This window comes from Ptychodera flava, chromosome 7 (genome assembly GCF_041260155.1).
Source record: "Ptychodera flava strain L36383 chromosome 7, AS_Pfla_20210202, whole genome shotgun sequence".
NCBI classification, from domain to species: Eukaryota; Metazoa; Hemichordata; class Enteropneusta; family Ptychoderidae; genus Ptychodera; species Ptychodera flava.
This window is the reverse complement of record NC_091934.1, coordinates 238,312-265,029: the sequence shown is the minus strand read 5'-3', so window position 1 is coordinate 265,029 and position 26,718 is coordinate 238,312. Positions and strand designations below refer to the sequence as shown.

At 38.2% G+C, this 26,718-nt stretch overlaps 1 protein-coding gene and 1 long non-coding RNA gene across 5 annotated transcripts in view; both read right to left on the bottom strand.

Annotated features, from left to right (window-relative positions):
* Positions 1 to 11,002, bottom strand: part of LOC139137833 (6-phosphogluconate dehydrogenase, decarboxylating-like) — a 258,052-nt gene extending 247,050 nt beyond the window's left edge. The window contains exon 1 of one of the 2 annotated variants that reach the window (XM_070706117.1): positions 10,716 to 11,002. In XM_070706117.1, coding sequence (XP_070562218.1) covers positions 10,716 to 10,852 — 137 coding nt within the window. In that variant the 5' untranslated portion in view covers positions 10,853 to 11,002. The remainder of the gene's footprint in view (positions 1 to 10,715) is intronic. The other variant, XM_070706116.1, reaches the window with a different exon arrangement.
* A 3,348-nt stretch (positions 11,003 to 14,350) lies between these two features.
* Positions 14,351 to 21,994, bottom strand: LOC139136541 (uncharacterized). Of its 3 annotated transcripts, none has more exons than XR_011553189.1 (3): positions 20,422 to 21,994; positions 16,563 to 16,700; positions 14,351 to 15,026 (listed from the first exon to the last, which is right to left on the bottom strand). It is a non-coding gene; the product is annotated as an uncharacterized lncRNA (long non-coding RNA). The 3 variants fall into 3 exon arrangements; XR_011553188.1 differs by lacking the exon at positions 20,422 to 21,994 and adding an exon at positions 17,117 to 17,390; XR_011553187.1 differs by lacking the exon at positions 20,422 to 21,994 and having other exon boundaries at positions 16,563 to 17,451.
* Between the last annotated feature and the right edge of the window lie 4,724 nt (positions 21,995 to 26,718).

The window sequence follows — 26,718 nt, the reverse complement described above, 5'->3', positions numbered from 1 at the left end:
AAAATGTCGCAATTAGTTTGGATTTTTTTTGCTAATGAGTTTTTCCGCCGTCAGACAACGCGTGTTCCTTCAGTGTTCCTTCATTCAAGCCGTAGGATCGATGACATGATGACCCAAAATTTAGTGGCAGAAAAATACCACCAGAAAAAAATTTTGGTGGCAGATTGACAGTTTTTGGTGGCAAATGCCACCAGTGCCACCGATTATTTCAAACACTGTTCATTCATGCCAAAATGTTGCAATTAGTTGGGTTATTTTTGCTAATGAGTTTTTCCGCTGTCAGACAACGTGTTCATTCAGTGTTCCTTCATTCAAGCTGTAGGATCAATCACATGATGACCCAACATTTAGAGGCAGAAGAATACCACCGGAAAAAATTTTGGTGGCAGATTGACAGGTTTTGGTGGCAAATGCCACCATTGCCACTGATTATTTCGAACACTGATTACTTCTCATGTACTTTTGAATTTTTATGTTGGTATTGTGCAACATATTTACTAAATTGTGTATTGTTTGTATTAGTTCAATGTGTTTTTTCACTTTTGATGTTTTATTATTTATTAAAAGTAAATAAACAGGATTTTAATGTAAAAATAAATTGTATAGCTTGCCATTAATTACTGCTGAATGGATATATTTAGAATGTCAGAAGCATATCTCATCACTGAAATGCTTGTGAATAGCTCTGGTGATATGTAAATTGTGTAAATATTATGCAAATATCAGTGTTCTCCACGAGGGGTTTTTGACGGGCGGTGCGCCCGGCTTCTTTTTGTCGCCGCCCACCTTTAATCTCACCCGCCCACCTTTTACTTCGCCCGCCCACCTTTGTTTTCTGTAGCCTAAACTGTTTTCACAGTCAGTTGTCCGAACAATATCTGAAAGCCTATTGAATAAAAATGACAGCAACTGACAACGTCGTGTAATAAAGAGGGGCCGTCATACATCTGTCGGTTTGTTTTGCGACTGCATGCAGTCCTCAATGTTCTCCCCAGGCCGTTTAACAGGATCGGCCCCGATCCTTTATTTTTTTCGCCCGATCCTCTTTCATATCCGCCGATACTCTTTAGTAAATGTGGTTGAAGACCTATTGTTTCTCAGCGGCGATTTTGTCACGCTTTTATTTCAGCGAGCTTTTAGTGTGAAACGGCCGTAGTGCCGATGAACATTCGCTAAGACTTCAATTCAAAATGCTTGAAATGTTAAGCTGCCGACCGTACCGTACAGACACCGTCCATTTCATACAACGGACACGGTACAAGGCTCGGTGTTGCATTTTTGCCAGCGGGCACTCAGTCAAAGCATCTATACTATAGGCAACTATTGTTGCCGCCAATGTCTCGTACTTGTAAGGATCCGAAGGTCAGGAAAAGTGATTTCGATCAGATGTGGCTAAAATCGTACGATTGGTTGACACAAATATCAGATGCAAAAAAGTATGGTACTTCGCGTGTTCAGGTCGTTGCGTATCCGAGCCGAGTTAGCCATTTTGAAATCCGTGTACGTCCACATGACGTTGAAGCCATGTGTGTCACTTCCTGTCACGCATTCGTAACTTGCATGCGATTCACTCGATTGACTTTGAGAAGCAGTTGCGTTTGATCAAGTTTCAAAATCCGTGACCGTTTTAAAATATGAAAGGCACAATGAAATGAAGTAAAAAGAAACTGCACGAGCTAAAATCATCATTCGTGTGATCATCCGAATACAGCAGCTATGTACATACGGTTCTGTACTGTCAGTGTTCTCCACGGCGCCTTTTAAGTGGGCGGTGCGCCCACTTTAATTTCACGGCCGCCCAGATAAAATCTACGCCGCCCAGTTTAATTTTCGGCCGCCCAGGCTTTTGAAACCCACCGTCAGTCTTTGTTCTGGGGTGGCGGGTTTGGTTCACGGCAATGTTTTTATGCCGTGCTTTTGTTTGTTTCTGTATTGAATTTCAATAAGGTGTTAATTTAAATCAATAAGGCACATTTTGCTGTTGTTGTATGTGTGAATTTGTCATTTTAATACCTCGTCAAGATATGTCACGACGACCATAGCGGAAGAAAGACCGCGAGAGAAGCTCGACCTATGGCGCGTAATGCATGCCAAAATTAACATCCGTTTTCTTACACCACTGACCGAATTTTTCCAATAGTCATCCACATTCGGCTTGCCGATTTCTGAACCCACTCACTGAATTATTCAAGTGGTTAGCGATTTCTGAACCCACTTACTGCATCCTTCACGTGGTCAGCGATTCTGAACCCACTCACTTACATTCAGGTGGATAGCGATTTCTGAACCCACTCGCTGAATTCTTCATGTGGTCAGCGATTTCTGAACCCACTCACTGTATCCTTCAACTAGTTAGCGATTTCTGAACCCACTCACTGAATCCTTCAACTAGTCAGCGATTTCTTAACCCACTCACTGAATCCTCCAAGTAGTTAGCGATTTCTGAACCCACTCGCTGAATTCTTCATGTGGTCAGCGATTTCTGAACTAAGTCACTGAATTCTTCAAGTACTGAACTCCCTAAGCTCAACTTCATTAGTTTCGACTTATGACACGAAACAAGACCCCTACGTCACACAGCGTCATGCCTACGTCAAATGTCGTCACAAAAATTGTGGTGTCAATTTTTACTAGAATGCTAAGGGGTCGAAATTAGCTTTGACCTCTGAGTTTTACGTCGACAGCAAGTGCGTTTACATCAACGTTAACTAATACACTCCGTCAGTGGATTATTTTTATTTTATTTTTTCTTCCTGGCCTTAAAGCCCCATTATTTTTTAAGTTTTAACCTTTTTTGTTCGAAATTACATGTTATTCCCTTTCATCCATCTTGAAATGTTGTTCAGTGAAGAAATAAGCCAAATTTGTGCTTCTGTACTGACATACAAACGCTAAATACTGCCCGATCGAGTTGGATTGCCGCGCGGGTTTGTTTACAACGCACATGTATACGTCTTGCAGCATGCCTGGCACGAGTGATCGCTCGCATGGAAGTACAGCTCTCGTCATCTTACGGTTACAGAAAAACGACAATATGGTAATTGAATATCGTAGACAAGGAACGTTCCCAGGAAACGATAAAAGAAAAATGTTCTTAACGTATTTTAAGACCTTAGAATAGTTCAATGTCGTATAATAAGAGGCTCTCATCAGCCAACAGTCCCAAAAAATTCCTGGGGCCATGCCGCGCCATGCCCGGGCAAACGTCCACGGTCGCTGGCTGAATACCTGCGAATGATTTTATTTTGTTCTCCTCTGTTCAAAACGTACTGTTACTGTGTTTCAGAGGATACAGAACTTTGGAGAGGAGGCTGACATTATATTCTGGTACAATGTGTGCGTTATATACGGATTATTCAAACTGAAGTTGGCAGAGCCGGATGCGCACCCTGCACAAGGTCACACAGGAACTCCCGGTACCGATGTAAAATCAAGACGACACTATATGCACTTGGCTCACTTCTGTAGGCAAATAACTATCAACATTGAGTCACTTAAAGTAATAAAATTCAGCTGATTGCCGCATTAGCGGCAAGGTGATTGCGAAATCGAAGCAACATATTTTGGCAATGCACGGCAGCCTATCGAATGCAAGTGAACGCGATGGCCTTTGGCAGAAAGTAGGGAAACCGTCATTATTTACGACCTGCCTGATGTTACAATCGATAACGTGGTAACTAACCGATAACGTATCAAACCCGATAACGTAGGAAAAATTACCGATAACGTAGTAACGAACCGATAATGTAGTAAATTGTGCAGATATATTTGTCATGAATTCTTTAAGAAATAAGTAAACAACAGAATCACACCAAGAGGTTAGTTTGCTGTTGGGCCAGGTGTGCACGGGGTCGACTTTGCAGCTTGAGCGGAGATACCCCTATTTGCATATTTATATTGGAATTTCGTTCAAATGGAAATGATGAGGGCGCTGTTCTACTTGACCGTTAGTGTGATTTTTCCTGTTTTTTGGGGGGCAATTTCAGCCCATTTTTTCCCAACAAACGATGTCAGAGACGTTTCTATGGTCATATAAAGCAGTTAAGTTTGTGCCTATGAATTTTTATCAACTTCTACGGCTTACTTTTGGTGCTATGTGTGTATTGTCGATCTATGGCTCGCTAAACATAGGCCTACTTTTGGGCTGCCGCAACTACATGCACAGCTGATTCTTGTGAATATTTTTACATAGTTAGACAGTCTAATCATTATTTAAGCCCCCTAACTTAGTTTTATTCTTGTTCATGCCCTGCAATCACTGCTTTGGCCTCGTAGGTCGTACACCGTCCCGCCATCAGAAGACAAGATGGCCACTTAAAGTGAGGAACGTGTTGCACTCCGCTGACGCCTTGCTCACGTTTACAAATTGTTTAGGCCCAAAGATTGCACAATATCACATATTTTACTGTTGTCAATCCAACTTATGTTATATTTATATTTGATGCTTGGGTTACAATTTCGCGGTAGTCCTCGTAGGCATTGGCTACCAATATTCCACTGGGTAACCGGAGAAGTCGGGCAGTTGCGAACTCGGCCATCGCCAGCGCCGATGTGCCGACCAACTCGGCCAGTGCAGTGGGACTCGGCCAGGAGAAGTCTGCCACTCGCAACAAAGCAATATGATTGCATACGCATTCTCTTCACAGTTGAATATGCCAAACAATTTTAACTTTTTACTACAATAGTTTTTGTTATTTTGTCGGTTTAATACTACCGGGTACTACGAACATTCAGAAAACAACTCAAAGTCGAAGAGCTCCCACGTCCATTCTGCAAAACATGTACGGTCTGCCTCCGTGTTTCTGCAGATCGCGCGCGTACCCGTATTAAAGTTCAGGCAAACATTATGCCATTTCTTCAGTAAAATTCATGGCTTGATGACTCTTACCTAAGTTGCTTCGCCATCTCCTATGACTTTTTAACGAACTTCAAGTGTAACTATGACGAAGACTGCAAAACTCGCTACCACGATCGCGATACACCGCCATCTTTAATTTTACCCAATGTGTGTATATCATACGTGCGTTGAACTGTGATCTGTGAAGTTTGCAAACATTACGCTCATCTTATGAATGACATTTAGATCGCTTTCGTATATAACTTAAGTGAGACTTCAAAAAAAGAAACATTAATATGGAGCATATATTCTAATAGGGTGCATACTGTACTGGCCGACTTCTCTTGTATTCGGTCATTGTCAACTGTCAGTGTATGTCTGTTTGGAGTCGATGCAGGATGTGGTGGTCGGACATTCCCACGCCTGATTTTACTGACCCCTCAGCCTTTCAAGATAATAATATCGTTGTAAGAGTGGATTTGAGTGACCGTGATTTGTCAGAGTTTTCCTTTTCACTGGTAACGGGTAGTATATCACTGTTCAGTTACCATGTTTCAACTCGTCAATGTTGACTGAAGTCCGATAGCATAAGGCGAGTTTCAGTGCCATAGCGTTGTACGCTGTACACCGTACACTGGGCTGTACGATGGGCCTTGTACGGTAACACTAACAGCGCATGCATGGCATCATGAAATCATGCCGCAAATATAGGCGCACTGTCAGAAATTCACGAAACTTGTCACAAGCGTTGTTCAATAGCAAGTGGTTTGACACAACAAGTATTATTTTTGTTCAAGACCTGTATCAGTGTGTTTCGGGTCACAGTCTACAAATAGCACACAGCTGAGAGGTATAAACCATCATTGCAACGTACGAATTCAGTTGTCAATTATCATTAGTATTTATTTCTATCATGCATAGATACGATGAAATTACTCTCAAAAGTGTACATTACCTCATAGTATGTTCAATTTCGCATTAAATAATCATATTTGTGAGCTTTCGAGCCCATTTTCACGACCAAGTCGCTCGAACGACGTGTATTCCGACATATTGCTTGTTTACATTCAGAACGAGGCTCTGCAGCCTATTGAATTATGCAAATTTCTATACGTCCGCTCAAGCTGTTTGCAGTGCTAGTGAGGCCGGCCGGGATCTCTCTTGTGTTCGAACTTCTACCATGCCTGAAGCGCCATTAATGTTGTGCTGGCATCCAGCCGGTAATTGTACTACGGTAGTCCTTATGAGGATTAGATACCCGTTACGTTTGATATTATTTGGAAATACTTATAAATTACTGAGTAAGACTTTTACTGTATTCAAGATATAATTTGTTCCTTTCTGAGCATTTTCAATTACGGCAACGATATCGAAGTTGATGGGCTGTACATGTATTGCCTATCCTTTATATACAGCGTAGCCCGGCCGTACGCCAGTATCTATTAGGCTACTTACTCAGTAAAGATTCTTTCCGGGTCACATCTTACAAGCTTTGATAAAGACCCCCTAGCGTAATGGTCAGCCACCTTCAGAATCCGTGAGTGAATTTGACGGGTCTCTTTTTGAGTGACCGGATTATGGTAGAAAAAATATCAAGTCTGCTGGGGTGCCTAGCGGAATGTAGGCAAGTGGTTAAAGGATTCGGCGAGTTGGTTCAGCAATCGCTGACCACTTGAAGGATTCGGTCAGTGGGTTCAGAAATCGCTAACTAGTTAAAGGATTCAGCGAGTGGGTTCAGAAATCGCTAACCACTTGAATGTAAGTGAGTGGGTTCAGAAATCGCTAACCAGTTGAAGGATTCAGTGAGTGGGTTCAGAAAACGCTGACCACATAAAGAATTCAGCGAGTGGGTTCAGAAATCGCTAACCACTTGAATGTAAGTGAGTGGGTTCAGAAATCGCTGACTACGTGAAGGATGCAGTAAGTGGGTTCAGAAATCGCTAACCACTTGAATAATTCAGTGAGTGGGTTCAGAAATCGACAAGCCGAATGTGGATGACTAGTGGAAAAATTCGGTCAGTGGTGTAAGAAAACGGATGTTAATTTTGGCATGCATTACGCGCCATACTCGACCGACTTGTCAACCCATTCACACAATCACCGTCCCGCCAACCGGACGGTGTCACAATAAACTGTGCGGTCGCATCAAGATCTAAGTGTTGTCTCGATTGATTCTGCCGAACTTCCCCCCAAGAAAGTACACATTCTTTTAACACGATCATCAGGGTTCTCCCAGCCCAAAACAGCGTTGCGGCCCGCGACGCTATTGTTCAACCCTTGACTCCACCGACCCATCCAAAGAAATTGTAAAGGACAGAAAAATTGATATAAAACCATAGTCAAAAGACAGCAAAAGTCAGCGACGATTTCTGCTCTTAATTGACGAAAAATTTGAAATCAAACTGATTACACATTCCCTAGATACAGAAGTGGCAATTTGGTGAAATTTCTGTTTGACTCACATCTTGAAATAAAAAGTAAACGTGGAACGAAGACATGTATGCTGCCGATCAACAGCGTAGCATAGCTTACGGAACTGTCTGTCACTGCACCGGCATGCGTTGGCTGCACGTAAAAGCAACTCAACTTTCCAAGATCGAACGGTCAGTATCTTGTGAAAACAGCAACATAGCAATGAAAATTGTTATAGTCAGCGGTAAAAACTCTTAACAGATGGAGCGTTACTTGCTTTAGACAAATGAAAATGCATGTGAAGAGAATAAAATCCCAGATCGCGTGCGTGAATGAAAATATACCGTAAACAATGGCGGATATGACATCAGAGTGGGACTCTTCTATTTTGGTACCGGGGGTGCGCATTGTCAGAGAACCCTGATAAACGTACTGAAAAACGTAGTATTTTCCTAGCGATGCTGTCACGGGAACTTCGATATCTCATTGTTTTACATCTTTTAATAGTTTCTTTGATCTGAGCAGTTTTACCAACTTTAACGGTATATTTTACTCTCCTAACCTTTCTTTATTTGAGTTAAACAAGGGTAGGAGCTTATGCAACTTAGTGAGGATGTACTGAATTTTGAAAAAATCAGTGGAGGGGCTCTGCTTCATGAGTACCCTGTTTTGTCAATTTTTGCTGAACACAAACTATATGTAAATATTATGCAAATGATTATGTTAATATTATGCAAATTAGCCACCCACTTAATTTTTTTATTTGTGGAGAACACTGACTGTATAGTTCAAAGGTCGCGTGTGATCGAGATCAAGAGCGCCAGCGTGCTCCACACAAACATCATGGCAGCCTACGCCGCGCAGTAGTCAAAATTTTTGTACGTTTGCCGAACTATGAGTCGATGAAATTTCAAATCCTTTTCTTGGAAATACCTGGTATCATTTTTTTCGGGCCTCTCTTTATTATGAATAGAGTTTTAAAGTCAACTGTGTTTCTCTGCAGGCATGCTCCGCTGACTCCGCATTGTAACTTAGTGCAAATATTCAGTCCCGTATCAACTAGTCATGGACGCCGCACGTAAAAAAAGACGTTCATGGCTTTACCAATCGGGCTACAGACAATCATATAGTAACAGAGGATCATATGAAAACATGCCACCATTTGCCACCGATTATTTCGAACACTGATTACTTCTTGAATTTTCATGTTGGTATTGTGCAATATATTTACTAAATTGTGTATTGTCTGCATTAGTTCAATGTTTTTTTTTTCACTTTTGATGTTTTATTATCTATTTAATGTAAATAAAAAGGATTTAAATTAAAAAATAAATTGTATAGCTTGCCATTTATCACTGCTGAATGGAGAAAAATATTAAAAATGTCAGAAGTATATCTCATCACTGGAATGCCTTGTGAATAGCCCTGGTGATATGTAAATTGTATGCAAATATTATGCAAATAATATGCTTATTAGCCGCCCGCCTTTAATTTTCATTTGTGGAGAACACTGAATATATCATGTTTTGATCATCCCTATGAACCTGTATACCAAATATCAAAGCTGTCAGACAAGTAGTTTTGATGAAATAAATTTTTGACCAAAAATAACAAAAAAATTCCTTAAAAATACACATTTGCATGTTCCATCACAATTTGAACAAATCTACGTTGAGTTATCCGTAGGGACCTGAATACCAAATACCAAAGCTGTCTGACCAGTGGTTATGAAGAAGATTTTTTACCAAAAACATCTTTTTTGCACTTATTTGCATATTTTTAACAATATTAAAAAATTAAAAAATTCAGTTTCTCATAATCATGTTTTGCATCTACACAACAAATCTCAAATCTGCAAGTACTGCGGTTCTCAAGATATTTGATTGGACATACATCCTCACAAACGGACATACACACACATACATACAGACTGACGCCGGACCGATACCCATCCCAATAGCTTCTTTAGACTATAGTCTATAGTTACAGTAGCAATTCATGCAAATTAGCAATTAACTGATGCAATACTCACATATCTCATTGTGTGCCATCATTGATCTGTGTAACAAAAATCTTTAGCAGGTTTAAAGAAATTTTGTGTGGTAAGCTGCTCTACAAATAGCTCTAGCTTTTTTCAAACTCATTATCAATGACATAGTCCCTGTTTTTTTAATAAAATGGTCACCACACGGTTATTTTAGATTGGATCAAAAAACAAATCGGCATGCATATGTGTAACATAAGATGTGATTTATGTACCAAGTTTGAATGAAATTGCTCGAGGCATCTCTGAGATATCTGTGTGAACAGGTGCACTCACAGATATGACCAAACCCATAACTCCCCACAGATATACTTTGGTAACACACAACACCCAGAAAGTGGATGTAAAATGTCACCTGTGGCAGAAATTAGTGTTGTTACTGCTGAGATTCCTTTGCTAGGTTATAAATATCCACTCCATCACTCTCTACCAAGATTGAGGGCTACCCTGACCCCAGCACGGTTGATAGGTCACAGCACCGCTTGCTTATTCACATCTAAGAATGCTACATTTGTTCAGCACATCCTGTTAAAAGCAGTAATCGATGGACAGGCATTTGAAGAGAGAAGTTTATTTAGGGAGACTTGGATTTGGGGACTGGACATGAGACTTATGATAGATCCTTTTCAGTGGTGCAGTCAATGAACTGACATGTCATCAAACTTTAATTACTTTAGTGTGTCACCCCCTGGGATAGAAGGTCCCTGACACCTGAGACCTCAGTCAGCGAAAACATGCATCATCAGAATCGTACGGTATTCTCTGATGCTATCCAAAAAGAATAATCTAAAATTCAGATCTATAAGCATTAATTTTGATAATGACAGTCGGCACCTCCTTCATGAGCACTTCCTGATCACCATAGAAGGATATGATGTGTCATGGACATTCATAGGAATATAAGTGGCACCCCCGGTCTATGTCTGTGTCACCTTGTGAGTCTGTCGCCTTAGATTATTCTTGTGCAGCAAAAATAATATCACGTTCACATACAAATATCAGCTATGCAGACACTTTGGCAGAGGAATTCTCTCAAACTGAGCGTACACGTTCAGTTTCATGCAAGGCCGGTTGATTTTGTGTAGTGTGAATAACTATCAAAATAATCTTTGGCCAAAAGGGAAGGCAAATACCAGTATTATTGCCACTTGAATAGCGGTGTAGTTTTTAGCGTCGTTCGTATAAAACATATCTTATCATAAACACTTGCACTTGTCAGTGCAGCTTCAAGGTCTGCAAATTTTCTGTATAGATGTAGGTCTTTAAGGGGTACCGTGTCGATCACCAACCGCGTCTACTGCATCGCGTCTACTGTGACTAAAACTCACTCGAGTCTCTTTTTGTTGTATGGTACGTTGCGTTTGTAATGTGGGGCTCAAGTGTTGCAAAATAACTGCAAAAAGAACTATTTATGTTACTTACACAGCCATGATAACGTTGTTTCTCGATCGAAAAATCTGGTGATGTGCGACGACGAGAATATAGCGGTGTACTTTATCAGTGCAATTCTTGCCAGTATCGGGATCCACTCCTATTGAGAAGCAGCACACGTGACACATACACACAAAGGGCAGAGGTCACAATCAAGATGACCTAAAAATGGAGGTGCGCAGAAAATACGAGCCGTGACATGTGAACGGTTCATGCAGAGCTAGAACGCGCGTCGGAACGTAGCATAAACTCATAGCACAGGCGGCCCAAAAATTATTACTAAGTTTTTCTCAGTTTTCTCTATCATTTTTTGCTCACGTGTTCACACACGTGGGCATATGTCGCAGCGATGTCTGTCTGTCTGTGTGTCTGTGTGTCTGTCCGTCTGTCTGTCTGTGTACTCAATATCTCAAAAACGGCTCATCAGATCAGAATCAAATCTGGTACATAGATTCAGTTTGCAAATTGCAAGAACTGATTAGTTTTTGGTGGGTGTGGCTTGCTTACTTTTTGCTCATTTGCATAATTAATGATTTTAGAAAAAACTGATATATATTGACAACGACTGCACACAATTTGATGAGATTCGCTACAAATGTTGATCACACCAAGATATATCAGCTTTGGAAGATATTAATGGGTGACGTGAAAGATAATTACTAATTTGCATGTTTAATGAAATTTCCTAATTAGGTGTATATATCTGAATATACTCGATCAAAATTGAGAAACTTGGTATGCATATTGAAGATACTATGATTTAACCTTACTGAAAGTCATTAAGCATTTTCACTTCATCCAAATCCTAATTTGCATATTTAATGAATTTTTGAAATTAAGGATTTAAATTTGAAGTTACATGACCGAAATTGATGAAACTTGCTATGTACATTAAAAATACTATGATAAAACATTATTAAATGTCATTCAGCATTTTTACATCAGCCAATTCCTAATTTGCATATTTTATGAACTTTCCTAATTAGGGGTATTTATCTGAATTGACCTGACCAAAGTTGATGAAACTTGCTATGTACATTAAAGATACTATGATAGAACATTATTGAAAGTCACTGAGTATTTGAACTTTAGCCAATTCCTTATTTGCATATTTGATGAACTTTCATAATCAGGGATATTTATCTGAATTGACCTGACCAAAGTTGATGAAACTTGCTATGTACATTAAAGATACTATGATAGAACATTATTGAAAGTCTCTGAGCATTTGAACTTTAGCCAATTCCTTATTTGCATATTTCATGGACTTTCATAATCAGGGATATTTATCTGTATTGACTAAATCAAAGTTGACAAAACTTGCTATGTACATTAAAGATGCTATGATACGACATTATTGAAAGTGATTAAGCATTTTTACTTCATCCAGCTCCTAATTTGCATATTTAATGAATTTTTGAAATTAGGGATATATATTTGAATTTACATGACCAAAATTGATGAAAATTGCTATGTAACTTAAAGATACTATTATGTAGGCTAACATTATAAAGCATTTTTGCTTCAGCCAATTCCTAATGTGTATATTTAATTAACTTTCCTAATTAGGGATACATACTTGGATTTATTTGATCAAAGTTGGCATAACATGCTATGTATATTGATGATTATACCAGGTTATACCAATATTGAAAGTCATTTCGCACTTAAGTTTTCATGTCAGCTAATTAATAGTTTGCATATCTAATGAGCTTTCAAAGTTTGGAATATATAGTTTGAAGGACTTGACCAAAGGCAATTACACTTGCTATATAAAGTGGTGATACAATGACAGCAGTCAAAGAAATTAATTATTTCTATTTCAGCTAATTGCATATTTGAATACTTAATGACCGATAGAGTTTAATCTGTGGTGAATATTGTTCATTATGTTGATCATAATACTTTCAATGAAGTTGCAAACATGTGGCAAAGATTCAAATTTACACATAACTGCAAGATACATGTACAATGAAACACGTGAGCATTTACAGTTCATATCTGGTCTCTCCTATTCTTCATGCTCTGACTGATCGGAGTAAATAAAATAAATGGTTATATAACCTAACCTAGCCTCTGTGACTCTTTATTTATTTTACACCCCATAACAAGATGCTTCGCTGAACCCTGCTGAATGAAATAGTTCCCGATTATGTTGTGTAGGCCTAAGCTTATGAGCTTTATGTGCTACCAAAATGATTGAGAAGTGGATATGTTAGAGCACATCCCACCCCAAAAAGCACTTCAGATTCTGCAATTTTGACATCATGAGTAAAGAAAGATGTTCACGTTTTCCTGTTTTTGTCGGCTTAATCTTTGACCCACATTGACATATTGCAAGTAGTTGCCTCACCTGAACTGAAGCAATACGGCAAGTTGACTACAAAGTTGCATATTCCCAAAAATCATATACGGTAAAATGTTTTACAGAATTTGATTGGAGACAATGACATGATAAGCTCTTTTTACAGTTATTTTGTTTTTGATATACAGCACGAGTTTGGGGATTTCAAAATGATCTCTCAATCCCTTCTACTGTGATCTTTAATTATTTAATTGTCCGAAAATATAAAACAGGGGAGGTAGGAAAAATGATCAAATAATGCTACACTAAACCATACTAAAATGTCACCTTATTTCCATTCATTCATTCTGTATTGTGAAAAGCATATCGAGCGATAAATGATTGATGTTTATTCAATATTTATTTCTAGACACCCCTAAAAATCCAAGTAGATGCCAAATTTATTTCACACTATATTTGTACACTTGGTATTTCTGGATACACTGGTTTATTTCTGGTATCAATGATTATGGATATCTACTTATTTTGCCTGCATTCAGTTGTATTCATTCACGAATGTAGTATTTGAAATGTTATTATAACAAACAATACTCTTTGCTACACCGTTTTCTGGTCTTGAAGGTGCCATAAATTGTTTTGAGAGAGTGGAGGTGCCATTGCACAGCTAAATTGTGTTGAAGAATGAATTATGTAGAGGATGATGCGAGTCATTGATAAAGGAACGAGTAAAGTGTTGAATTTATGATCTGGAATGACACAGAATGTTGGAAATTATAACTGTCAACAAACGACAGTTCAAAGGTCTATCCTGAAAGCTTTGTGGAAATGTGTCATAACTTTCCCTCATTCAATATTTGCTTCATCATTGCCATTTTTTTCGTTTTGTGAGTTATATCTATACATGTAAGGCTTATAGGCCTAATACTTGATCAGTTGATGACTGACCAATTCATTAAAACCTAATTTTATGACAATGACTTTCTGTCATATATGGCATGTAGCCCTACTGTCATAACCAGATATGAACTGAAAATGCTCAAGTGTGTTCATATACATTGCATATGTGTGTTAATTTAAACTTCTGATATTTGTTTGTAACTTTTTGTAGAATAATCAACATCATGGACATATTCACGATAGATGACTTGGAAAGGACATTGTTTATAAATATAACTTAGATGGGAAAAAAATTTAACTGTCTTTGACTGCTGTCATTGTCAGCATTCATAAGCGTATATTAAGTGGAATAGATTGTTACAGGGGTTCATGCTATACACGGCATATTGACATTATCATAAAGTGATGTAACACCGAAAACACATTCTTTTGGGAAACAATGTTTAATTTTAAGAATGCAAGTAATCACATTAAAAAATGAGTATGTTTGATATTGCTTTCAAGAAAATAGCTGGAATGCGAGTGATTGAGAAAGACCTATGCAAAAGTAATTTGGACTTTGTGTGTGTGAGTTACTCTGGTGCTAAGTTTATATGACATCACTGCTTGAATCTCTCAAAAATGTGCGTATATAGTTACATTATGAAGTACAGAAAATAAAATTGTTATTGTATATCCATATGGATTGTATGGTAAAACAAATAACAGTGTATCTTTATTGTTATATAATAATCTGTTCTAAGCGTAAATGAGATCATTGCAGGAATGTCTGAGAAATTTCTGTTAACAGTTATGTTATAAAATACAGGAAACGAATTTATTGTATGGCCATATGTACCATGTGGTGGAACATATTGATATGTACACAAGCATGCATATGCATGCGTAAATGTTTAACTGCCTTGGGACTCATAATAAAAAACGTTACATATCAAGTAAAGTACAAGTAATTTAAATGAAACAACAAAGTATTAATTATAATGTTTATAAGTGAAGAAGAAGTAAAATAGTGAGAAAACTGCTGGTTGAAGCCTTTTTATTGTTCTTTGCTGTCAGTTGGTTCCTCAGTGCATACAGCATCTTCAGTGTCCGTTGCTGGCCTGTAGGAATTAAATTTGACATTACTGATGGATTCATGATAAATATATATGTTATGAGACAATTCATTGTGAGCGGAACATATGTGGGGAAAAAATAAGGAGTGGGAAAAAATGTACAAGGGATCTGGTAAAAAGTAATGCTACTAGACCCTACCCCCTCCTGAATATTAAATGTTTTACTCCTTACATAAGACCAGCTAGCAGGAAATGTACTTACAACCTTGGGGATGTTTTAATTAATGCTATGAGTGCTATCATTCAAATGTAAACAGCACTTAAATCAGTTACAGATAGTGAAATGCCTTACACTGTGGGGGGGGGGGGGATTACGACATCTGAAATTGTGTGGATCCAAATTTCTCATCAGTTCTTGTGTGTTTTATATGCAAAAGTCGCAATAATTGGTTTTGCAATGAAGAAATTTATTTCAACTTTATTTTCTGGATCAAATTTTAGTACAAATTGATATTAAATATGACAAAATTATGTTCACAGCCTTTGAAACTCTCACACAACATATCCTGGGTTGGTGTAGGTCATTTAAGGTCACAAACTGAGAAAATTACCTAAAATATAAAAATTTGGGGGTTTCCCAACAATTTGAGCAGAAAATGTATGTAATAACATCCTTCGGGACTTTTGTAACAAATTACAAAGCTATCAGACAATTAATTTTGAGATCAAGTTTTCTTGACCAAAAATGACAAATTCTCTTAAAAATACAAATTTGTATATTTCAGGACAATTTCCACATATCTAATTATTGTCATCCCTGGACATCTGTATATGAAATATAAAAGTTGTCTGTCCAGGGACTTTAAAAAGAAAATGTTTTCTAAGATATTTTGACCGAAAGTGACAAAAATTGCCCCAAAACAGTAACATTTCCAATGTTGTTGTAATTTCAACAATTTGAAGGGTACCACCCTTGCAAACATCCAATCCAAATTTGAGAACAAATGGGCTGGTGGTTTCAGAGAAGAATAAATTGTACTTAAAATGAGAAAAATAAACAAAAAATTCCACAAAAATACAGAATTCGAGATTGACAATATATTCATAAACTGATTTTGATCAACCTGAGGAACCTGTATATCAAATATCAAAGCAATCAGATGAGCGGTTTCAGAGAAAAACATTTTTTGACTAAAAACTGAAAAAATTACCCCAAAAATAGGAACATGCAAATTTCATTCCAAATTTTAAAGACCTAATTTAGAATACCTAAAGGAACCTGCACACAAAGTTTTAGCCCGATGTAAGATGGTTACAGAGTTTTAGCAATTTGCAACTTGTTTTTTCTTTTGAATTGATTCAGCTTATATGATAAACCACATTGGTATACCAAATGTGAGCTAAAAATATTATTGCCGTTATAAGTGGGTTTATGTCCTGTCGCAGTATAAGACAATTCGCCTAGTGGTGATAGGCAAATTGTCTTTGGTCTCAGGTAAAAAAAAACATGTATTCAGACAACAATATAGCTGGTAGGTATCACATTCTGTAAATGACATTAGGTTAGGAAATAATACTTACTGTATTGCTGTTACAGTGTCCATATTTTTTGTAAACATCACTTTCAGTGGCAGTCTCTCAAGTATTGATTCTTGAGTTCCAAGAGTCCATAATTGTGGACATTCAAGATAATCTCCATCTATAACAACAGATGGAGGACTGTGAAGAAAGTACAATGTCAGTCAGAGACATTACATATCAGAATATTTCGGAATGCATGTGTTCGTGTGTTCTATTTGTACTGTGACGTGTGAGAGAATATAAGTCTCCCACGACAAATTGCTATGGCATATCACATTGTCAATAGAAGAACATTCATCTTATTCCGATTTCACCAATATCAGTGCACTCATACTAGGGTACTTTTGTCATTAATGGTAAACCTAAAAGCACATGCTAAAATTTTGAAACACCAAAACAGGCTGTACAAACAAATAGTAATAGTCGCGATTCATCATTGTACATAATGTTGCTCACCCCCAGGTTTTTGGCGTCATCTATGTACTCAGTGTGTCCTCGTCTTCAAGTTTATAATATCTAGTATAGCGAGAAAAACCTAAATTGAAAAACTCTACCCAAAATCCCTAACCCTAATTAAACGACGGCTTTCCATGGAACTACGAACTGGTACCACGACGAAATTAGCTTTGAGTGACGTGACGACACTAGTCCATCAAGCATATGAAACTCGTCGATTGTCACAAAAATCTTTACAATGAACTTTTTTTACGAAATAGTATGTTGCTGGTCGTTGTAGTCAGAGGTCCTCTTGTTGGTTCTGATCACAGTCGCTCGAGAGCTATTCAGCTCTTGGACTATTCGCCCCATAGACGAGTATATATACAGAAGCGAGAAACACCCAAAGTCTGGAAACAGAATGGCTATAAAAACCGCACCATGTAACATTCCGTGTCCGATTTCACTGTGAAAATTAGCAAGTTCATCTATCATGCAACCGTCGATCGTTCCCTATCATTCTAAAAGTTCATAACTGATACTTTATCTGATTCAAAAACGCTCGTTTCCTGTGATTTTCGGCCGAATTCGACGGACCTCGCCAAAACCTGGGGATGAGCAACATTCCGGTCACCTCTTGGGTACCTCCACTTTACTGACGTTGGCGCCGCCTACCCATGAGGGATGACTGGAATGTTGCTCACGCTTATGTTTTGGCCAGGTGTCTCTCGAACTCGGCCGAAAATCACAGGAAATGAGCATTTTGTAAGCAGTGAAGTATCAGGTATGAATTTTCGTGTGATTTTCGGCCCAGTTCAGAAGACACGTCGCCAAAACATAAGGCATGAACAACCTTCCAGTCACCCCTCATGGGTACGCGGCGCTAACGTCAGTAAAGTGGAGGTGCCCAACGTCCACTGTAAGGTGACCGGAATGTTGCTCACGCTTATGTTTTAGCGACGTGTCCATCGAATTCGGCCGAAAATCACACGAAACGAGCGTTTGTGAAGCAAATCAAGTACCAGGTATGAATTTTGAGAATGATAGGGAACGGTCGACGGTTACATGATAGATGAACTTGCTACTTTTCACAGTAAAATCGAACGTCGAAGATGACATGGTGGCACAATCCCTATACGAAATAGCCATTTCATTTCCTGACTTGGGGTATTTCTCGCTTCTGTATACTCGTCTATGGGGCGAATAGTCCCAGAGCTGAATAGCTCTCGAGCGACTGTGGTTCTGATGTTACATACGCGTAACTTAAGTTAGCTGCCCAACGAACGTCCCAGAGGCATACACCGCAATCGACCTGACGCTTGTGTGGGCACAGCGCTGTGTCTCAGTGCACAAATGCTCTACAAATTTCCTTGCCACTGACTATCTTGTGTGTGAAATTCCGCGTAAACCATTCCACACTAAGGTATCTGCTAAAGTGCGGGCTGCGGGTTGCGGGTTGCGGGCTGCGGGTTGCGGTTGCGGGCTGCGGGCTGCGGGTTTTTAGAATTATGGCCAGATTTCTAATATATGTAATATGGCATTTAGTATATAAGAAATAAAACCTTTAGAAGGTGTCTATTATCTATAATCATGACCAGGTCTATCGTACAGTATCCCTTTTCCTGCCAAGTCCATATTTCAACATCAGGTCAAGATGGTTAAAATTAATGAAATACAACATATTCCATATTGTGTATTTTAACATAATACTGTACATTTGAAGGCTGTTGAAAACATATATGCTGTTAAATTGATTTTTTGGACTAAAGATGCTATAACAGACCATACCAAGTGGGTGAAAATACGTCATGTTTCTGAAAAAAAATCAAAATCTGCTAAACTAAAAGCGGCGATTCCGAGGACCAATTTATTTGTTCCGAGCTGCCTGGCCATCACAAATAATTTGGGATCTGAAATCACTTTTCTTTCTTGCCATGGATGTGAGTGAGAAATAATACCAGACTGACAAAAAAAATTCGCGCCTCGGAATGTCGCCACTTATCGCGGAATGAAAATTGTTACATTTCCAGTATCAGGCCATAGGAAGTAAATTCTTTGTAATGCATCTATTCACAATTCGGTTCTAGGGCAACACTTACAGAAAATTAAACAATGCCTACTTAAATGCAATGTGTAAGGAAAGATTTGACTTCAAAAAGCGTAGAAGTGTTGTGTATTGAAATGCCGTGTATTTTTCATGAAATCTTTAAAAAGAAAAGACGTACGACAATGGACTTAGCTTACTTTGCCGTTTCGGTTCAACCGAGGTCACGACCACAGAGAACGACATTCCGCTAACATTTTACGCGAGAATTTCAGCGGGAAAACACGTCGGTGCGTTGACTTATTTTCAGGAATCGATCTAATAGGAATATTTTTGGATGAGTTTGTGTTCTGCAGCTCTCAATAATTGTGTATCTCCTAATATCATGAACATATTCTATGACTTGCACCTGCAGCATGATAGTCGCTCCATATGCATTTGATCCAGCGTGACTATGAAAAGTTTCCTAGGACATTATTCGTGTTCACCACAATAAAATAATTTTAAACGGCATTGAAACGATTCTGAAAATTGTGCTTTTATCGGCGGTTGAACTAATCTGAAGTGTGAGAAGGGCATGGCATTCTATGAAAAGTAACAAATTATTAGGCGTGTCGAGTTTCAACGAACCGAAGTTCATCTCCCAGTTCATCTGTGCTGTCAACGATCCGAAACTTACTTTTAAACTATCCGTCCTCATCATTACATAAAAGTTAATATAGCGAGTTGTTGTGAAATCTGTCTTGTTTTCATATTATTACTCATCCGTGTTCAGTCATATCATTTCGAAGCTTCGATCGGCAGTGCGCTGTGCAACGGCAAATGTTGGATGGGAATGGACTATTCTGACGTTGGTGGTGCTTACCAGATGTAAGCTAAAATAACGGCATTATTCAAGAAGTTCACGGCTTTATTCCATAAACAAATACATCTAGATACTATTTTAGCATTTATTCTATCTACTAGCGAAAATGATACCAAAAATCACACATTTTTTCATGCCCGCAACCCGCAGCCCGCAGCCCGCAACCCGCAGCCCGCAGCCCGCAACCCGCAAAATAGCGCATCCGCCACACTAATACTAAATAGTCTATATCTGTAAACTTATGTTCTTAACAAACAAGCGACCATGCAAGTCCATTAAAAATCAAACATGATCGTTCAGAAGTAGCTCTCGGCCGCGAGTCGCAGTCGCCTTCAATCTCAAGCGTTTTGGTGCATACCGTTGTATTTACTTAATTACTTATGGCAAACCGTCCTCATCAAATTGTAGTATCAAACACAGCTCTGTGCATCAAATTACGAGATAAAATCAAAACATCACATATAAATTGTGATTGATTACTTTGAACAACAGGGACCGTCCTTTGATTTACTTACCCACACTACCGACAGCAAAGTTGGCTGGATAAGCGAAGAACTGTGAGTTTCCACTTCAAATGTCGAACAACTTCTTATGGCCAGGTATGAGCCAACACTACGGAGTATTTAACGATGGTGCACTCAATTTACACAACCATAGGGCGGCGGATCGACGCAAAATTAACGTGACTGGTCCTAAGTCCCCATGAGCTCATCGTACAGCCTGAGTTGCTTTGGTAGAGCGCCCTCAACAGCAGATGTGTAATGACATTTTATTTACTGACAACAAAAGCCCACATCAAATTAATTTCAGATATTCCAATTAAGCAATCATGTATCCATTGCGTACATTGATTAAACAGTTATTGCAATTGCACTGTTGGATGCCTAAACAATTTCGCTTCACTCAGATCACTGATTTTGAAGTTATTGTAAGTTTTATTAAATTATTAATTATGGAAATGATACTTAATTATGCACGCCACACCCGCCAAAAACTAATAAGTTCTTCCCATTTACAAACTGAATCTATATACCAGATTTGATTCTGATCTGATGAGCCGTTTTTGAGATATTGAGTACACAGACAGACAGACAGACACACAGACAGACACACAGACAGACAGACATCGCTGCGACATATGCCCACGTATGTCAACACGTGAGCAAAAAACTGATGGTAACAAATCTAAGCTTACATGTATACTCAGTAGGTAATCCAACCTACCAATTTTCCACTTGAACCCATCCCGAAATTATAAGTTTTGCTTGAAATTCTACATAAAACTCACCATATTAGTACAAAGGTTTAGGCCTATCCTGGATTTCGTGGATATGCGTCAGAACTTTCCCCCATTCAATCTTTGCTTCATCATCATTTTTTTTTTTTGTGAGTTGTAATTTATACATTTAATCAGTTGAAAAAGGATCAATTCATTAAAACCTAACTTTATGACTTTCTGTAATATATATTTGTCGACATGTCCTGTCATTTGCTCACGTGTTGACACACGTGGGTATATGTCGCAGCGATGTCTGTCTGTCTGTGTGTCTGTGTGTGTGTCTGTCTGTCTGTGTACTCAATATCTCAAAAACGGCTCATCAGATCAGAATCAAATCTGGTACATAGATTCAGTTTGCAAATGGCTAGAACTGATTAGTTTTTGGTGGGTATGGCTTGCTTACTTTTTGCTAATTTGCATAATTAATGATTTTAGAAAAAGCTGATATATATTGACAATGACTGCACACAATTTGATGAGATTCGCTCCAAATGTTGATCACACCAAGATATATCAGCTTTGAAAGATATTAAGGGGTGACGTGAAAGATAATTACTAATTTGCATGTTTAATGAAATTTCCTAATTAGGAGTATATATCTGAATTTTCTCGATCAAAATTGACGAAACTTGGTATGCATATTGAAGATACTATGATTTAACCTTATTGAAAGTCATTAAGCATTTTTACTTCATGAAAATCCTAATTTGCATATTTAATGAATTTTTGAAATTAAGGATATCTATTTGAAGTTACACGACTAAAATTGATGAAACTTGCCATGTACATTAAAGATACTATGATAGAACATTATTAAATGTTATTCAGCATTTTTACATCAGCCAATTCCTAATTTGCATATTTTTTGAACTTTCTTAATTAGGGGTATTTATTTGAATTAACGAGATCAAAGTTGATGAAACTGGCTATGTACATTAAAGATACTATGATAGAACATTATTGAAAATCATTAAGCATTTGAACTTTAGCCAATTCCTTATTTGCATATTTAATGAACTTTCATAATCAGGGATATTTATCTGTATTGACTGAACAAAAGTTGACAAAACTTGCTATGTACATTAAAGATGCTACGATACGACATTATTGAAAGTCATTAAGCATTTTTACTTCATCCAGCTCCTCATTTGCATATTTAATGAATTTTTGAAATTAGAGATATATATTTGAATTTACATGACCAAAATTGATGAAACTTGCTATGTACATTAAAGATACTATTATGTAGGCTTAACATTATTGAAAGGCATTAAGCATTTTTGCTTCAGCCAATTCCTAATGTGTGTATTTAATTAACGTTCTTAAGTAGGGATATATACTTGGATTTATTTGATCAAAGTTGGCATAACATGCTATGACATTGATGATTATACCAGGTTATACCAATATTGGAAGTCATTTCACACTTAAGTTTTCATGTCAGCTAATTAATAGTTTGCATATCTAATGAGCTTTCAAAGTTTGGAATATATACTTTGGAGGACTTGACCAAAGGCAATTACACTTGCTATATAAGTGGTGATATAATTATAGCAGTCAAAGAAATTAATTATTTTTATTTCAGTTAATTACATATTTTAATACTTAATGACCTATAGAGTTAATCTGTGGTGAATATTATTTATTATGTTGATCATAATACTTTCAATGAAGTTGCAAACATGTGGCAAATGTTCAAATTTACATATAACTGCAATATATAATGAAACACGTGAGCATTTACAGTTCATATCTGGTTAAATCTGATGGTAACAAAATCTACAAACTCGTACTCAGTGGGTGATCCGACCTACCCATTTTTCAAACTCCTTATCCTGAAACTTCACTAATTTTACAGGTTTTAGGCCTAATTCTACATAAAACTTACCGTATTTGTGAGATTTACGCATTAAAAAGTGAGACTGTATATTTTAGTTTTCCGAGATATCCTGATATACATAGATAGAGTCAGCTGAAAATAGAGGCAATAAACCGATGAATGAATTTGAAAGAATTCTGTAACCAGAGTAAAGATTTGAAAGTTTGAAGGTATTTCCGACCGGTCGATGTGATTTTTTTGAGGTGGATGCTTTATTTCGTTTGTTTTGGGCCATCGGTCGATTTTTCCGTGACATACCTTGTATTTTTATACAGTACCGAGGTTCGGCCTTCGGCCTTACAGTACAGTGTCAGTCACTTCCCATCCGACGACGATCTAGGAAATATTCCGTACGCCTGTGATGTGGGACCCATTATGATGCGCCCATACTGGTGAGCAGCGTACCCCCTTGGCTAGATCATTAACCCCATAAGCTTACAATACAATAAATTACTTTGTCACTTACCTTCAAAAATGATCTTTTCGCGATCACGAACACTAAAAGAGTGATACTTTTTCCGGATGCAATCATGGGTCATGGAGCTAGGGTCACGCTCACCAAAACTTGCCAACGCCTTCATGTGTTGGTGACAAAATCATTGACTGCGACGACCATCCACAGGCGGCCCAATCACTATTAATAAAGCTTATTATTGAGTTTTTCTCAGTTTTCTCTGTCACTATCAGTCCCTCTCCTTTTCTTCATGCTCTGACTGATCGTAGTAAATAAAATAAATGACTATATAGCCTAACCTAGCCTCTTGACTCTTTATTTATTTTACACCCCATTACAAGGATGTTTATCTCTCATATACACATCTTGTAATTAATTAGTCAACACAACTAATTATGCTAATCTGTGGACTTATCAAGGGTTGGTCAACGTTGGAAAGATAGAGATGTAAATGAAAAAGGAGTTTTAGTAACCTTTCCTATCTTTCGCGATGTTGACTAACCTATAAAATCCCTGATAAGTCCACGGATTAGCATAATTAGTCATGTTGACTAATTAATTACAAGATGTGTGTATATGAGAGATAAACGTCCTTGTAATGGGGTGTAAAATAAATAAAGAATCAAGAGACTAGGTTAGGCTATAAAGTAATTTCTTTTTATTTCCTACGATCAGTCAGAGCGTGAAGAAAGGGAGAAGAACTGATAGAGAAAACTGAGAAAAACTCAATAATAAGCTTATTAATAGTGTTTGGGCCGCCTGTGGCCCATCTAGGAGAGGAACAATTAACTGCGACGCAGACTTTGAATGCGGACACATATGTGAGAGAGAAACAATTGAATGCGACGCAGACTTTGAATGCGGAGACATATGTGAGAGAAAAACAGTTGAATGCGACGCAGACTTTGAATGCGGAGACATATGTGAGAGAAAAACATTTGATTGCGACGCAGACTTTGAATGCGGAGACATATGTTAGAGAAAAACATTTGATTGCGACGCAGACTTTGAATGCGGAGACATAAGCTTATGTGAGAGAAAAACATTTGATTGCGACGCAGACTTTGAATGCGGACACATATGTGAGAGAAAAACAATTGAATGCGACGCAGACTTTGAATGCGGAGACATATGTGAGAGAAAAACAATTGAATGCGACGCAGACTTTGAATGCGGAGAACAGGTAGTTTTGGGCCACCGTAGTACACGGTATTGAACGCGTACTGTACATGACCAGTCAGCAAGAGTTAGAAAATATTTATGAACAATGCAAATATATAATCGTCATTGCATAATAATACATTTTGTGTCAGAATTTTAAAACTTCAGTGGTCGTATGAAAGCCGACACGCGACGGCAGAACTGCGTATGTATCCCCGCCCACCGGCACCGCGGCCGTAGCTCGCTGCGCTGCCCCGCTAGCGCTGAACACCTGACCTCAGCAGGTCACCGGGTCAGTAAACTTGTGATGTTTGGCGCGAAGAATACGCGCTGTTCACGGTTACAGGTTTGTTTCTTAATATAGCTGTACGCGCGCGACATCGTACACGCAGCTTGAAATGCGGACAAATTTTATCAATGTTGCATACATGGCCGTTTTGCAGCTAATACTCAGAGTCGTGAATATGTTTTTTAGTATTCATTGTTACACTAGCAGTCACCCACTGAGATGTATTTTCGTCGTTCTTGCATGCGTAATTTTCAAAAGCGTTATCTGAAAATGCGGACAAATATTTATTTTTGCATATTAATCAGAGAACAGTGACGTAAACTGTGAACGGCCCTTGTCCGTCTGCAAATTTATACATTTCCGCGCGTAACCTCTGTTGAGAGTTCGATGACTCCTATGGATATACCACGCCAGGGGGGCGCACACCGATACACTCGTTACGTGTCGAGTTTTATACTTTTCGTCGTTAGGCGCAGGTAATTCTTCATTCAAACTGCGAAATATTGATAAACATACAAATTTGCAATATACCTTAGGGGTTAAATCAATCAAGATGTGCCAATTCTAAGCCATTAATTTGTTGTCCTTCTGCACCATAAAAGCACAGAACTGCATAGGGTAAGCGAAGGGGGTCACGCATCAATGGCGTTCGAAAATGGTGTCAGGCAGTAAATGGAAGAGCGTCACTCACTCGCTCGACCGACCGAGTAAAAATTACAGAAAAGTGCAATTTCTGCCGAAAATCGAAGAAATTAGCGCATGAAAATATTCTAAATTTAATGACATACAAATTAGGGGTTACCGTCTACAATTTTCTTTTGCAAAAATCGCTTTAATTAACCATCTACCATCGGAACCTCCAACGGGGGTGCCGACGACTGACGGAATAAATAGAATTTCATCTCTCTCGCGAGACTGAAACGGGAGTTTAAAGAATCGCATTTTTAGTCAAATTTCGGGATTTTTATCACACAATTTGTATACCACCATATTCCTGAAATCGTAGAGAACCTGGAGCCTCAGAATTACGCCGTTCTTCGACCTATAGCCCGAGAACGGGGCAAAATAAGAAACGAGATTACAATCGTGCACCGGCAAAAGATTTTACTATATAGGAGTAAGGGGAGAACCATTTGATTTTTTGGGGGGGGTATGGAGGAAATGGGTATGGGAGCAAATTTTTTTTTCCTGTCACAGTGACAGCAATTTTTTTTTTCTACTGTCAGAGCTGCATCAATTTTTTTTTTCAAATGGAGTAGCAATGCAAATTTTTTTTTCTTTGTCATCAAGTTTGTGATGCGTTGTATATAAGGGAGCCGTCATTATTTACGGCCTGAAACTCAGAAATTTCAAGTGACACCCCCCCCCCCCGGTCAACCATGATGAATTTGAGTAACTCCCCTCTGAAACTGAAACTCTGAAATTTTGACTGATCCCCCCACTTAGAAAAGTTAAATACAAATACATGTATTTGTAAAATTTACAAAATACAGCAACAGTAAAGACCTTTGAAATCCTGATGTACTCTGCTAGACTATCATCAGTTATCTCATGATGGTTAAAAAAGGTGAACCCATCAAAATGAAATTGAAAGTCACAATAAAATAAAGATATAAAAGCTCACGCAATATCTAACCATATAGTATATTGTTTAATTTGGATGGGTATTATGACAGGGTTTTCTCTAGGATATCTGACCAGGCAGAATTTGAAAGTACAGAGGGAGAACACCTTTCCCCCTAAGAGGCTT